Raw genomic sequence first — 14,032 nt, 5'->3', positions numbered from 1 at the left:
ACCACCTGCTGTCTTCCCAAGTGCATTATCCAGGAGCTGGGTTGGACATGCAGCAGCTGGAACTCAAAGCAGAGCTCTTGTACGGGCAGCCGGCGTGGCAAGAGGTGGCGTAACCGGCGGTACCACAGCGGCAGCCGCGGAAGAAGTCTCCGAGAAAGGAAGCAGGGGCGGCGTTCTGTTCCGCAGCACTGCGTCTCACAGCCACGTGTCACGTGCTGTGCAAGGACCTGGAAGAGAGGAGCTGCTTGGCTCTGAAAGGAGAAGAGAATCGCCTGATTAGTTCATGCTGTATACATGTGTTGCCACATCGCACAGGACCCCATGAAAGTGTATGGCTATTACACAGTAATCAAAACAATTTTTAATTAATATTAAAAGAAACAGCTACTGGCCAGTCCTGCGGTGGCACCCCCGGCTCTCACAGGCTGTGGAGCAGGGCCAGGGGAAACCTGGCATGAATGGAAGGCCCCACCCTGGATGACCGAGCAACGGAGTGGACACGGCCAGGAGGGCTCACTCGACTCCACTGCCCACTTACTGTGTGGCCCTGGGATCCAGAGCCCCTCTCTGGTCCCCAGTCCCCATGTGCCGATGTGTCAATGTGCACATCTTCTTTTTTAAAAGAGTATCTATCTGACAGGCAGAGAGACAGAGAGCTCGCAGCTGCTGGTTCACTCCCCAGATGCCCACAACAGCCAGAGGGCTGAAGCCAGAAGCCGGGAATTCAATCCAGGTCTCCCGTGTGGGTGCCAGGGACCCAACTACTTGGGTCAACGTCACTGCCTCCCAGGGGGAGCATTGCAGGAAGCTGGGTCACAAGCAGAGCTGGGGACCGAGCAGGCACTCCAGTGTGGGACGGGGGTCTTACCCACCAGGCCAAGGGCTCACTCCCCTGTCTCCCTTTGGTCTTCAAAGTGGTGAAGACAAACGCTGGGCTGTCTCCCTCAGGAAAGTGTGGAGGCAGCCTGAGCGGAGACTTGGAGCCACAGGAGCCTTGGGGGGAGGCAGCCAGGAAGTCTTCTCCAAGATGTGAGGATGGGAAGCAGAAAATCCACAGGTTGGGGGCATCGGGGGGCTTCCACCTCAGCTCAGAGGCCCAGGAAGGAGCAGAGTGCGCGTGTGGGCCCGGGGCCAGCAGGGCCACCGCACACCCGAGCCTCAGTGTCCCCCTGGTGAAAACACATTCCTACCTCGCATGAGGCTGTGAACACTTGTGAGATCTTGAGCGTGGCCCCCGTACCCCGCTAAGTTCCCACGGGGACGCTGGCATCCCGTATCTCAGTGCCTGGGGGAGTGCCGGCTCCTCTGCTTCAATCCTGCTGCCTGATCTGCACACCCTGGAAGGCAGCAGATGGTGACTCTGGTCTGCATCCCGACCACCCACGTGGGAGACCCAGAATAAGGTCCACTGAGGCTCCTCCTGGCTCCAACCTGGCCCAGCCCCGGCAGAGAACCAGGGCATGAGTGGTATTTCTTTCTCTTTCTCTTTCTCTTTTAGGTAGTCTAAAATAAATAAAAAATAAATTTTTAAAAAATATTTATTTTGTTTACTTGAAAGACAGAGTTACAGAGAGAGGTAGAGCCAGAGAGGTCTTCCATCTGCTGGTTCACTCCCTAGATGGCTACAACAGCCAGAGCTGCACTGATCCGAAGCCAGGAGCCAGGAGCTTCTTCCAGGTCTCCCATGTGGGTGCAGGGGCCCAAGGACTTGGGCCATCTTCTACTGCTTTCCCAGGCCATAGCAGAGAGCTGGATTGGAAATGGAGCAGCCAGGACTAGAATCAGTGCCCATATGAGATGCCGGTGCTTCAGGCCAGGGCTTTAATCTGCTGTGCCACAGCACCACCCCGACTTTTTTTTTAAAAGAGAGAAAATCTCCATCAGACCTGGCACACAGCAATGGCTCCACAGGTGTGCGCAGCTGCCGTGGCTCTTACTGTCCTCATGGGGTACAGCTCGGCCACATCCCCATGTGTCTTTTTGTTTTTTTTTTTTTTTTTTTTTTGACAGGCAGAGTGGATAGTGAGAGAGAGACAGAGAGAAAGGTCTTCCTTTTGCCGTTGGTTCACCCTCCAATGGCCGCCACGGCTGGCACACTGCAGCCGGTGCACCGCACTGATCCAAAGGCAGGAACCAGGTGCTTCTCCTGGTCTCCCATAGGGTGCAGGGCCCAAGCCCTTGGGCCATCCTCCACTGCACTCCCTGGCCACAGCAGAGAGCTGGTCTGGAAGAGGGGCAACTGGGAAAGAATCTGGCACCCCGACCGGGACTAGAACCCTGTGTGCCGGCGCCGCTAGGTGGAGGATTAGCCTATTGAGCCGCGGCACCGGCCCCTCCATGTGTCTTTGGGCACCGTCTCCTCCAGGCCTCAACTTCCTCCTCGTAAGCAGGGAGCAACGCCCCTCCCCCCATGGTCCCAGGAGAGTCCTGCACCCAGGGAGACCCCTGCCCCAGTGCCCAGGGGCACCCCACTCCAGGGAGGACAGACACACATGGGCTCTTCCGACACCAGGGAGCAGGTGTCCTCTGATTATCAGCTGAGAAAAGGACAACGGCCAAGAGACAAGACCGAGGTCCCTCCCTGGGCTCCGAGCGGCTGCCTCTCCCAGTGTCCCACGCGCCACCTCCCGGGCCACCTGGGAGCGTGGGTCCCCAACCACAGCCTCGCTCCCAAACCACGAAGTCTTGAGTAACATCCCATCTCAAGTTTTCCTCTGTTTAATTTGTCGACCAAATAGCTTCACGGACCCACCTGCTAATGTGATTGGCAATTATTTACTTTGGAGAGCCCTGAAAGGTATCACCAGATTGCAGAATGCTGAATTATCTGGAAAGGCATCATCCCAAGGTACATTTCCTGATTCCGTGCTATAAAAGAGGCCGACGCCTGGGCAGAGCAAGGAGGAGAGGGAGGAGGAGACCAGGACAGCTGCTGAGACCTCCGAGCCCAGGTGAGACCTGCCCATCCCGGCCCCTCCGCTGCCCTGTGCTGGGGCGGGCAGGGGCTGATCGCGGGGAGGGTCACGCGCTGGGAGCCTTGCCGGAGACACGGACAGGCCTTGTTCAGGCTGTGGGGCGGCCACTCGCTCTGCTTTCCTAGATGATGAACCAGTGCAGAAACGAGTGCTGTGCGTGCCCTAATCCGAAGTCTCTGAAGCAGGACTTTGAACCTGGGGTTGCCAATGTGGATCCAGATCATCCACAAACCTCCCGACACTGATGACCCAACTGTGTGCCTTTGGTGCATTTTTCTGGAACTGAGGTCTTCAGCTTCCATCGGGGTCATAAAGGGTCTGTTGCCCCCAAAGAGATTCAGAGGCCCCTGATCAACGTTGCCTCTCCCAGGGAGGCCACATGGGCTCTGTGGACCCACAGACCTCTCTGTCACAGCCACAGCGTGCAGCGCTCTGGCCAAGTGCGGCCACTGATACACTCTGCTTTAAGCAGCTGGTGGTCTGCCGAGCGCGGGTCCCATATCTGCCTGCCAACCCTCCTGAGACTGCCAAGTAGACCCAGGGAGGATTGGCGGTATCAGATTCCAAAGATAGCCAAGCCTCATGGATTGCCTCAGGTTCCCCATGGCAGTCTGAAGAAGAGGAAGGTGTGTGTTCATGTGCGGAGCTGGGGAGGGCCCGGGGGACCTTCTTCCAACTGCAGCTCTGCCACCAATCGCTGTGTGACCTTGAGAGAGTCACTAGCCCTCTCTAATCCCTTGCTTTGTCACATACAATGAGTTCTTTTTAAAAAATTACTTAATTTATTTGAAAGACAGAGTTACAGAGAGAGGTAGAGACAGAGAGAGAGAGAGGTCTTCCATCCGCTGGTTTGCTCCCTAAATGGCCTCAATGACTAGAGTTGGGCCAATCTGAAGCCAGGGGGCAAGGGCTTCTTCCAGGCCTCCCACATGGGTACAGGGGCCCAAGCACTTGGGCCATCTTCCACTGTTCTCCCAGATGCACTAGCAGGGAGCTGGATCAGAGGAGGAGCAGACGGGACTCGAACCGACGCCCATAGAGAATGCCAGCTCTGCAAGCTGGTGCTTTAACCCACTGCGCCAGAGCACCAGCCCCACAATGAGTTCTTAAATGGCCAAGATTTCCACAGCACAGGTCCGTATAAGAGGCGGCTGTGGGCCTGTGACCTGAACACTTATGAGGGAGTCCACGCACCATGGTGGCCTGAACCCAGACCAAAGCCCTCAACATGGTGGTGGCAAAACCATGTGGGTGCTGAAGCCTTGTTTGTGTCCGCTCTGTCTGGGAGTAGGGACGGGGCCACAAGCCATCGGGAGCAAGCCTGGGAAAGGCTGGCGGTCCCTGCTGTCCACAGAGGCCTCCAGGTCGAGCAGACCTGGTTCACTCACTCCCTTCCGTGTGCGTGGGCTGGGAGGAGGTGACCCACGCTCACCCGTGGGATGCAGGGGATGAAGTGTATCTCAGGACATGGTGAAGGCGTGGCTGGTGCCTGAGCATACAGCAGGCAGCCTGAGGCCACCCAGAGCAAGCGCGACAGTGTGTGCTGTTCCTGGGTGCACAGGGGGGCAGAGACATAGGAGGCCACCCCAGGGAACAGGGCAGACAGTGGGTGAGCCCCTCTGATGTTTGTGCTGCCCTGGACCCCTCATTCTGTCCACAGAGCCCAGGGGAGAAGATGTCTCGCTTCGGAGGCCTCATTGCCTTCTGGGGGCTGCTGGCGCACACCGTGGTCCGGCTAGAAGGCCTACCCCTGCTTCAGGGCCAGACCCTGCCTTTGTCACTGAACAAAGCCCCATCTTTGCCCCTGACCCAAGTCCAGTCCTTGCCTGTGAGTCCAGTCAACACCTTGCCCCTGGGCCAGGCCCTGCCCTTGCCGGTGAGTCCAAACCTCACCTTGCCCCTGGACAAGACCCTGACCTTACCGGTGAGCCCAAACCTCACCTTGCCCCTGGACAAGACCCTGACCTTGCCCCTGGACCAATCCCTGCCCTTGCCAGTGAGTCCAAACCTCACCTTGCCCCTGGACCAGACCCTGACCTTGCCCCTGGACCAGGCCCTGCCCTTACCTGTGAGCCCAAACCTCACCTTGCCCCTGGACCAGGCCCTGCCCTTACCTGTGAGCCCAAACCTCACCTTGCCCCTGGACCAGACCCTGACCTTACCGGTGAGCCCAAACCTCACCTTGCCCCTGGACCAGACCCTGACCTTACCGGTGAGCCCAAACCTCACCCTGCCCCTGGACAAGACCCTGACCTTACCGGTGAGCCCAAACCTCGCCTTGCCCCTGGAACAGTCCCTGTCCTTGCCCCTGGACCAGACGCTGTCCTTGCCCCTGGAACAGGCCCTGCCCTTGCCGGTGAGCCCAGCCCTGCCCATAGATCCCACAAATCTTGCTGGAAGCTTGACCAATGGTGAGTCTCTGACGGTCTCCTTCATATGTCTGTTGTGCGTGCCTGTGTGGATACACGCCGCTACCTGTCTGCCCGTGCAATGGGGGGACAGGCAGGGAGGAACAGAGCAGAGGGTCTGAGGGTCTGGACTTGTGGGATCTGACCGCCAGAGACACTTGTACCCATTTGCAGCGCTCAGCAGCGGCCTGCTCACTGGGGATCTAGGCGGCACTCTGGAAAACCTTCCTCTCCTGGACATCCTGAAGACTGGAGGCGCTTCCGGCGGCCTGCTTGGGAACCTCCTGGGGACAGTGACTTCACTGATTCCTGGGCTGAACAACATCATTGAGTGAGTGGACCTGAAATAGGGCTTGGTCCCACCAGGGACCCCCAGCCTCAGGAAGAGTCCTGGAAGTGGCGGGGGGGTGGGCTGGGACTCAACCCGGAGTCCCTTCTGGAGTCGGGCTGGGGCACCAGCTCTGAAGTTCCAGCGTCATCTTCAGTTCTCACGGCAGCCCTTGGAATCTGTTTAATAATCTGCAGTTCACAGAGCGGAGCCTGTGCTCCCGTAGCCCTCCCTCCCTGAAGTCCAAAGTCAAGGCCTTTTCCACTCCACTCTGGTCACACGTTCCTCCCGACCTGGGTAATCCCTTGGAATACAGGCAGCCTTTTAATACAAGTGAGAGGGTGCTCCCTGCCCCCCTCAACTGCACCATCACCGCGAGGAAGGGTGAGGAACTCAGACGCTGTTCCCCACGGGACACCTGGGAGCTCACCAAGCCAGAAACACTCACGGAGAGCTCGGGCCCAGGCTGAAAAGGCCTGGGCCCTTGGTCAGATCAAAGCCTTTTCCAAGAACCACCCCCGCCCCCTGCCAGATGCTTGCTCCCTGCCTTGGATTTGATTTCCAAAGGCACCACACACCGGCCTGGCGACCGGACGACCGAAGGCAGCACACGCAGCATCTCTGGGCTTGGTTCTCCACCTGTCAGGTGGAGATCCCGGCACCCGCAGAGTGCCAGGTGGACTGGCTCGGGGAGGTCTGACTTCCATGCTTTTTGCACTCCCCCTGACTTCCTGCCCCTCGGTCCCCAGAACAAATCCTGGGGACCAGCTGGCCACTGAAGGGCACCGCAGGGGTGATTCCCACCCGCGAATGTCTGTGCCGGATTTGCTCCAGCCGCCCAGCCGTCACCTCCTCAGCCTCTGACTGCTCCATCGCTCACTCAGCCATCCCTCCTCCCATACCCCCCCCCACGCGCCTCCATCCACCCACCCACATAGCCACCTACCCACCCCCATCAAGCCACAGGGGCAACCGATACGGAGTACGCATTTCCTTTGTCAGCCTCTGAGCTGGGACATAGCAGACAAACTGAGGGCAGACACAGAGCTGTCCTGGAATAACTCGTGGACTTGAGGTGGGGAGAGGCCGTGGGTGTGTGTGCATGTGTGTTTGCATGTGTCTGTGTGTGTGGATCTCACTGAAATATGGGCGTGTGGCTCAGAACCCATGTGGCTTTTTGTCCCCCGTCCCAGGCAGGCAGGTCCCCTCTGGGCAAGGTGGGGTGCAAGGTGGCGTCTGGGTTTGGGATGGAGGAGCTGATGCTGCTCCTCCAACGTTGCCCCCTGAGCAGTATCAAGATCACGAACCCCCGGCTGCTGGAACTCGGCCTCGTTCAGAGCCCCGCTGGCCACCGCCTCTACGTCACCATCCCCCTGGGCCTGATCCTCAGAGTGAACACGTGAGTGGGTCCCCGGGGGCACGGGCATGGCTTCCCACGGGGGACCTTGATGGCCGCAGGCAGCCAAGGGCTGGGTGTGGGAGTCCAACAGACTTGCTGCTGTGCTGAGTGACGCTGGGTCACCTGGGAAGTGCATCTGATTTCCCCCACCGGGAAATAAGCCAAGTACAATGGTGAGCCCGGTGGGGTGAGGCGAGGCTGGCGTGTCAGCCAAGGGGCAGCGCTGTCTGCCTGGAGCGTGGGGGCCCGATGCCAGCGCGGCTGCCTCCTCCGCAGGCCCCTGGTCGGGAATCTGCTGAAGCTGGCTGTGCAGCTCAACATCACGGCCGAGCTCATAGTCGCCAAGGACAGCCAGGGCAGGAGCCACCTGGTCATTGGTGACTGCACCCACCCTCCTGGCAGCCTGGAGATCTCCCTCCTAAATGGGTAAGACCAGGGGGCACCTTCTTGTGCCCAGAGACAACAGGATGGGATGATGGATGGGTGGCTGGACAGACAGACCAACGGGAGAATGAGGGAGATGATGGAAAGGTAAGGAGGTGGATGGAAGGGAGAGAAGGAGGAAGAAAGGGATAGATATATGGATGGATGGATGGGCGGGTGGATGGGTGGATGGGTGGATGGGTGGGTGGATGGGTGGATGGGTAGGTGGATGGACAGGTGGAAAGATGGATAGACAAATAGATGAATGGAGAAAAAGATGGACAGATAGTATATGGACAGATAGATGGATAGGCAAACGGATGGGTAAAAGTCACCGATCAAGGCTGACCAATTTTATATTGAATTAGACAGCTCACTATCTGAGTTGAGGTCCCCTCTGTTCCGGGGCAGCGGGGCAGGGGAGGTGGTGGAGAGAGACAGAGGGCTTCCTGTGTGAGTTTGGATCATGCTTGTCTGGGCCTCAGCTTACCGAGCTGATATGTGGAGCTCCACCGGGGTTGCTGACAGAATCTCCCACAATCATAGGAACGAAGCGCTTTGCCCCGGCAAGGAGAGAAGTAGACACAGGAGCTGACTAGGTCATTTATCCAGCCACCTGTCACTCGGGGAGACTGAGTCAGACACAACGGCCTGAAGTGGCCACATCGTGGCGTTTACTGAACATGGGTCTCGTGCTTCATCCGCGTCTTCTCAGCCCCACCACAGCCCTCCACTCAGCCCTGTGTGTTCACTTGTGGGGTCTGCCGTCTGGGCCGACACCCGCACATCCGGCACTGTTTGTGCCATGCATTCCTGCGTGTGCGCTGCGGCAGGAGCGTCACTGCCTGAGACAGGGAGGGCCCTTGCTGTCGGCCTGCACCTGGGGGTGGGGACGGGCATGGGGAGCCCAGGCCGGCTTCACGTCGGGTGCCGAGACTGGGGGGTTCTCCAGACCAACCCCAGGCCCCTGTGCAGCCCTGCGGCTCCTCTCTTCCAGAATGGCTCCTCTGCCCCTTCAAAGCTTCTTGAACAACCTGACGGGGCTCCTGACTAGAGTCCTCCCTGGGCTGATTCAGGGCCAGGTGAGTGGGCAGAGATGCAACCCCTGGGCCTGGGTCCCAGAGCTTCCTAGGCCGAGAGACAGCGCCTGGGCTGAGCCGGCGGGGCGGGGAGCGAGTCTCACCCATCCGTCCGTCTGTCCGTCGGCGGCCCCTTCTGCCCATTTTCCTTCTTTCCTTCCTTCAAATGCATTCATTGGCTTCTGCTCTGGGGCAGGCCCCGTGCGTATCCAGACTTGAGCTGAGACCTGTGGGCCGGAGACACTCCCTGTCCGGCCCACCTCGGCCACAGTCACGGCCAAGCAGGCTTCTGGTGAAGCGGGGGCACCTCCCGTGACCAGAGCCTCACCACTCCCCTCACCCCTCGCCCACCCACCCCCTCACTCCTCCCCCGGCCCCCAGCCAATCACGGGGCTTGTGTGGGGTCTGAGGCTCACTACCCTGAGGGGTCGCCCCGCGCCAAGCAGAGTCTCCCCAGGGATTAAGGGGATAGTGCCGCCCACAGGGCCTCCTAAGACGGCCCGCTACCTGACTGCCTCCCTGCCCCGGGTCAGGTGTGCCCGCTGGTGAACGGGGTCCTGAGCCACTTGGACGTCAGCCTGGTACACGACATTGCCCGTGAGTGCCCGTTCCCAGGCCCTTCCTGAACCTCCCCCCAGGGCTGTGCCCCCACGGCCCCCGGACAGCTGGCTCCCCCTGAGCTCAGGCCCCCTGCTTTGGGCTTCTCTGACGCCCTGGATGGTTTGGAGATTTTGAGGTACAGAGCCTGTCTCCCCCACCCACCCTGATACCCGGACTGGTTGGTGGAACACAGCCTGGCCCCTCCCAGGCCTGCGTGAGCACGACTGGGGCTCAGACACCCATGCCCTGCCCTCACCTGGGGGTGGTGGGAGGGGGGCTATCCCAGAACCCTTCACGTGGGGACCGTGACTCCAACCTTTTGTTGTTGCTCTTACAGACATGCTGATCAACAAGCTAGAATTTGTCGCTCAACTCTAAGCCTTCCCAGTAGAGCCCTGGTCTCTGCTAAGCCAGTGAGTGGTGCTTCCCACTCCCCAGGACTGGGGGACCCGGCTGTTCTTCCCCTGGGACAGGGCAGCAGGGGGTAGGACGGTAGCATCCAAAGGAAAAGACACACACACAGATGCACAGAGAAGTCCACAGCAAAGCTGACGGGGGTGGAGGGACAGCAGTGCGTCCCCACAGAAACACACACACACTCACCCATGCAGCAGGCTCACCACACACAGGGCCACACAGATACACAGAGCCACAGACACACACAACCCGGGCCTGGGCCACCCTTGTGGCTAGGACAAGCCCCCAGCTCAGGGCCTCAGCTTCCTCCTGGGGGCGTGGTTTAGTGATGAGCTGGCGCCTGTTCGAGTCATCCCCTCGGGGGTCCCTCCTGACCAGGGTCTTCTCCCAACAGAGCTGTTCCTTGCTGCTGAGCCCATCCCCTCCCACTCAGCTTCCCGGGCTCCCAGAAGGTGGGCCCACGTGATGGAAAGTGACAAGCTCCTCACCAAGGAACCTGCACCTCTGCCCTCCTCTCTGCCCCTCCCCCGCCCCCCAGCAGGTGTAACATCTCATCGCTCACAAATAAAAGTGCTCTGCTGCATCGGGGGCTTTGTCATTCTTCGCATCACGAGGTTGGAAGGGCCCTGGCTTGGCTGGCCTCTGCAGACTGTGGCAGTCCCCCGCAGCCCAGGGAGACGCACAGAGGGGTGTGCAGTCAGAGCAGCCGCCCTGCGGCCCTGGGGGAGGGTAGACGAGGCGGTCGGCAGGGTGCCATATTCCAGGCAATGACAGCGCTCCAGGAGCCCGGGTGCGGTGGGCCTGCAGGGGTGAGTGGGGGAGGCGAGTCGTCTCCCACGGCTCTTTGGCTCACTGGGCACCTGTGCCTCTCGCCTGACCTCTGCCGTCTGAGATAAGGGTAAACATGACAAAAAGGAAGCAGAGCGGGAGAACAAGCCAGGGTAGAGCGCTCGCTGCCAGAGGTTTGCGACAGCCAGGCAGGGAGAAGGACAGGGCGCTGTACCAGAGAGGAGCCCCGGTGCCCTCCCACTTCGGGAGCAAGCCGGTGTGCAGGACTTGGACAAGGAGGCAGGCCAGGGAGTCGCGGCTGTGTGCACAGACAGGACGCGGGGAGAACCAGGGACAAAGGAGAGCAGAGTGCCCCTCCCCGGGCTGGGGACGTCGGTGCCTCAGAGACGAAACCCAGACGCGGCCTTTGCGGGAGAACCTCGGAGGGCCAGCCCAACGCCCCCATTCCACAGATGTGCACACCAAGGCCTGGCAGGGAGGGGGGAGCCACAGAGCGACAAAAAGGCCCACAAAGGACTGGAAACATCCCAGGCTTCACAGAAAACCCCGTCCCCGCTCACTGGGAGACCCCATCGACCTTGTGAGAATAAGCAGACACCACTTAGTGTTTCTCAACTCTTTCTGATTCCGAGAGCAATACAGCAAGGATGGAGCCACGCCCCAGCTGCCGTCCAACCTCTGCCCACTGGCGACCTCGCCCAGGGAGCCTCCCGGGGCTCAGGCTGCAGGAAGGTTTGCTGTGGGGGCCGCGGTGCACTCTGGGAGGGCGAGCATCTCCCCCTCTCACCGAAGGTCTCCGAAGGGAGGGTGAGAAGTGAACTCTCAGCAAGCGGCCGAGCAGGCGCCGTGGCTGTCGACCGCGACAGCGACCTGAATGCAGGAGGACCCCCCCCAACCCGCGACAGGAAACCAGCAACGGGCACTGGCTGCGCTCGGGGAAAACCCAGGCATGGGGGCGACACTGAGAGTCCCCCTGCGTGAGGCCCCAAGCACAGCTGGGACCACGGGCACCGGGCCTGCTGCCCGTGCCCAAGGCGCTGCACTGTGTTCCCGCCTGCACCCCACTCCGCCCACCCCCTGCCCATCTCTGGGTGCTGTTTGCACCCCTTGAAAACCCGAAGCTCACCATCTTGGTGAAAGCCAGTAGCCCCCAGGAGCTGGGGAGTGGGGGCTGGGGGGCTAAAGCAACCCCCAGCCCTCATTCCCAGGGAACGGTCATTATGTCGCCTGCCTGTTGGTTTCCGGGACAACCCCCTCCCCAGGTGGCTCTGAGTCACCCAGTGCGAACAGCCCCCCCCCCCCCAGATATCTGTCAGAAACAATCAGAGAGGATTGTGTAATACGGCAACAGTAAAGCTGCAGCGGAACAAACAATAGACTAAAGACGAGCGAGAGGAGAGATCTGGGGCACAGGGCATCGGTGCGCGGTGTCCTCGAGGCTCATGTCCTGGGAGCTTGGCTCCTGCAGTGACGATGTTGGGAGGTGCTGTGGGCCCCCTAAGACGTGGGCAGGAGCCACTGTGGTGCAGCGGGTAAGGCTGCTGCCTGCAATGCTGGCATCCCATAAGGAAGGGAAGCCTGGGGCTTTCTCCAGGTCTCCCAGGCGAGTGCAGGGGCCCAAGCACTTGGACCGTCTTCCGCTGCTTTCCCAGGCCACAGCAGAGAGCTGGATCAGAAGAGAAGCAGCCGGGACATGAACCGGCACCCATAGGGGATGCCGATGCCACAGGTGGAGGCTTAGCCCACTATGCACAGTGCTGGCCCCATCTGGAGATTTTTAAAGCTCAATGCATTTGCCTGATTTCCATTACTATAATGAAATCATGGAGGCTGGGTACTTACAGAGAAAAGAGGTTTTCTTTCGGCAGTGTAAGAGGCTGGATGTCTACACCATGTAGCACCGGCCCTGGGGGAGCCCCTGGGTGGTGGCGTCACCTCATGGCAGATGGTACCGTGGCGGCAGAGCACATGCACAGACAGGAAGCAGGAAAGACATTATTATTTTGTTTATTTGAAAAGCAGGGTTACAGAGACAGAGAGAGGTCCTCCATCTGCTGGTTCACTCCCCAAATGGGCGCAATGGCTAGAGCTGCGCCGATCCAAAGCTAGGAGCCAGGAGCTTCTTCCAAGTCTCCCATGCTGGTGCAGGGGCCCAAGGACTTGGGCCGTCTTCTACTGCTTTCCCAGGCCATAGCAGAGAGCTGGATTGGAAGTGGAGCAGCTGTGGCTCGAACCAGCCAGCACTGCAGGTGGAGGCTTAGCCCACTACGCCACAGCGTTGGCCCCTATTTTTATCTTACTTTTTAATTTTATATTTATATATTTTATCTTATATATTTTATTTATTTTTATATTTATAGATTTATGTTTTATTTATTTATATATTTTATCTTATTTTTTTCTGCAATCTTGTTTTCTAACAGCTCTGAGCATTCTGGCTGAGTGAGGAAAGGCGCCCTCCACAAATCCCACAGGCACGGAGGGAGCCTCTGTCCCTCTGTGACCCGTCCCCTGGGCGCGCTCAGCACACTGCCGTCCACCGCCCACCACAGCTTGATGTGGGAGTCGTAGCCAGCCAGGCGCTTCCCTTACACAGAGAAGGTGCAGAGCGGGCTTCGAGGGATGGGCTCTGAGTGACAGGCGCCTCCGTCCAGAGGCCAGCGGGGCTGTGGTTGTGGGGGAGGGGTGCGGTCTGGTCCCTGAGCCATGGTGTCTGAGACACCCAGAGCTGAGGGCATGCCTCGGGGCCGTTGACCTTGGCGCTTAAGCAGAACAAAGGTGCACACAGGGAGTCTGGGAACCGTGTCCCCACACAAGGAGATAAGCCCGGTGCTGGCCACCTGCCCCCTTATCTCTCGCTGAGGCCATGCTCTGGGCCCAAGGCCCGGTCCGTGTGACCAGGTGGGGACCAGGTCATGCCCACAAGACGCGCTTTCCCAGGGGTGCACCTCAACCCTCGCCGGGCCACACGGCCTCTAGGGGGCGACACCTGGGAGCGGGGTTCAGTGCTTCCTGTGCCGACTGCATGGTAAGAGCGGAAGTTGCTGTCCTCCCGCTGTGCCCGCTTCCTGTCCTTGGTGGCCAGAGGCGTTGCTATCCGGGTACTGCAATCCAGGTGGCCGTCCCAGCCCCAAGACCACCACCTCGCCTCGTTGGGCTCTGTGGCCCTTGAGCCCAATCCCTCAGTGCTTTCAGCCTGTGCTGTCCTGGCCGGGAGGGGCGGTCACAGCCTGCACAGCTTTAATGTGTCAATCAAAGGATCCTGTGTCCCCCCCTCCCTGTGTGGGATCAGGACCGCCGGAACCACCCCCTGAGATGGGCACTCTGAAGGCAGCCACGGGGTCTGCGTCCTCCCCCACTAAGCCTAATGCTCCCAACACAGGCTGTGGGGCCACTGGGGCCAGTGTCCAGCTCCATCAGGGCAGCCCCGCCCCCCCACAGGCGGTGCCAATGCCATCTCGGCCATTGCCGCTTGAGTCGTTGCACCATCACTCAGGGCCTGTGGGCTGCGGGGGACAGGGTGCAGGGAGAGCCACTGCATTCCACGCTGCACGTCTGAGTGACGTCCATAGGGTTCTTCACATCAGCAGCTGGGGCGGCTTCAGGGTCCACTG

At 59.8% G+C, this 14,032-nt stretch overlaps 1 protein-coding gene across 1 annotated transcript; it reads left to right on the top strand.

Moving 5' to 3' along the window:
* Positions 1–4,650: 4,650 nt before the first annotated feature.
* On the top strand, positions 4,651–9,590 carry LOC100349066 (BPI fold-containing family A member 1). Its single transcript, XM_051846597.2, has 8 exons — positions 4,651–4,723; positions 5,300–5,386; positions 5,558–5,714; positions 7,003–7,110; positions 7,387–7,536; positions 8,531–8,615; positions 9,146–9,209; positions 9,550–9,590. The coding sequence occupies exons 1-8, from the start codon at positions 4,651–4,653 to the stop codon at positions 9,588–9,590; spliced, it is 765 nt and encodes a 254-aa protein (XP_051702557.1).
* The last annotated feature ends 4,442 nt before the right edge of the window (positions 9,591–14,032 follow it).

The sequence above is a fragment of the Oryctolagus cuniculus genome, chromosome 11, assembly GCF_964237555.1.
Source record: "Oryctolagus cuniculus chromosome 11, mOryCun1.1, whole genome shotgun sequence".
NCBI lineage: Eukaryota > Metazoa > Chordata > Mammalia > Lagomorpha > Leporidae > Oryctolagus > Oryctolagus cuniculus.
This window is presented reverse-complemented; position numbering and strand designations above follow the sequence as displayed.

Excerpts from the sequence above, each read along its gene's own strand:
- LOC100349066 (XM_051846597.2), top strand. The coding sequence starts at position 4,651 with ATGTCTCGCTTCGGAGGCCTCATTGCCTTCTGGGGGCTGCTGGCGCAC. Across the intron at positions 7,537-8,530 it reads GAGATCTCCCTCCTAAATGG|AATGGCTCCTCTGCCCCTTC; the intron begins GTAAGACCAGGG and ends CCTCTCTTCCAG. Across the intron at positions 8,616-9,145 it reads CTGGGCTGATTCAGGGCCAG|GTGTGCCCGCTGGTGAACGG; the intron begins GTGAGTGGGCAG and ends GCCCCGGGTCAG.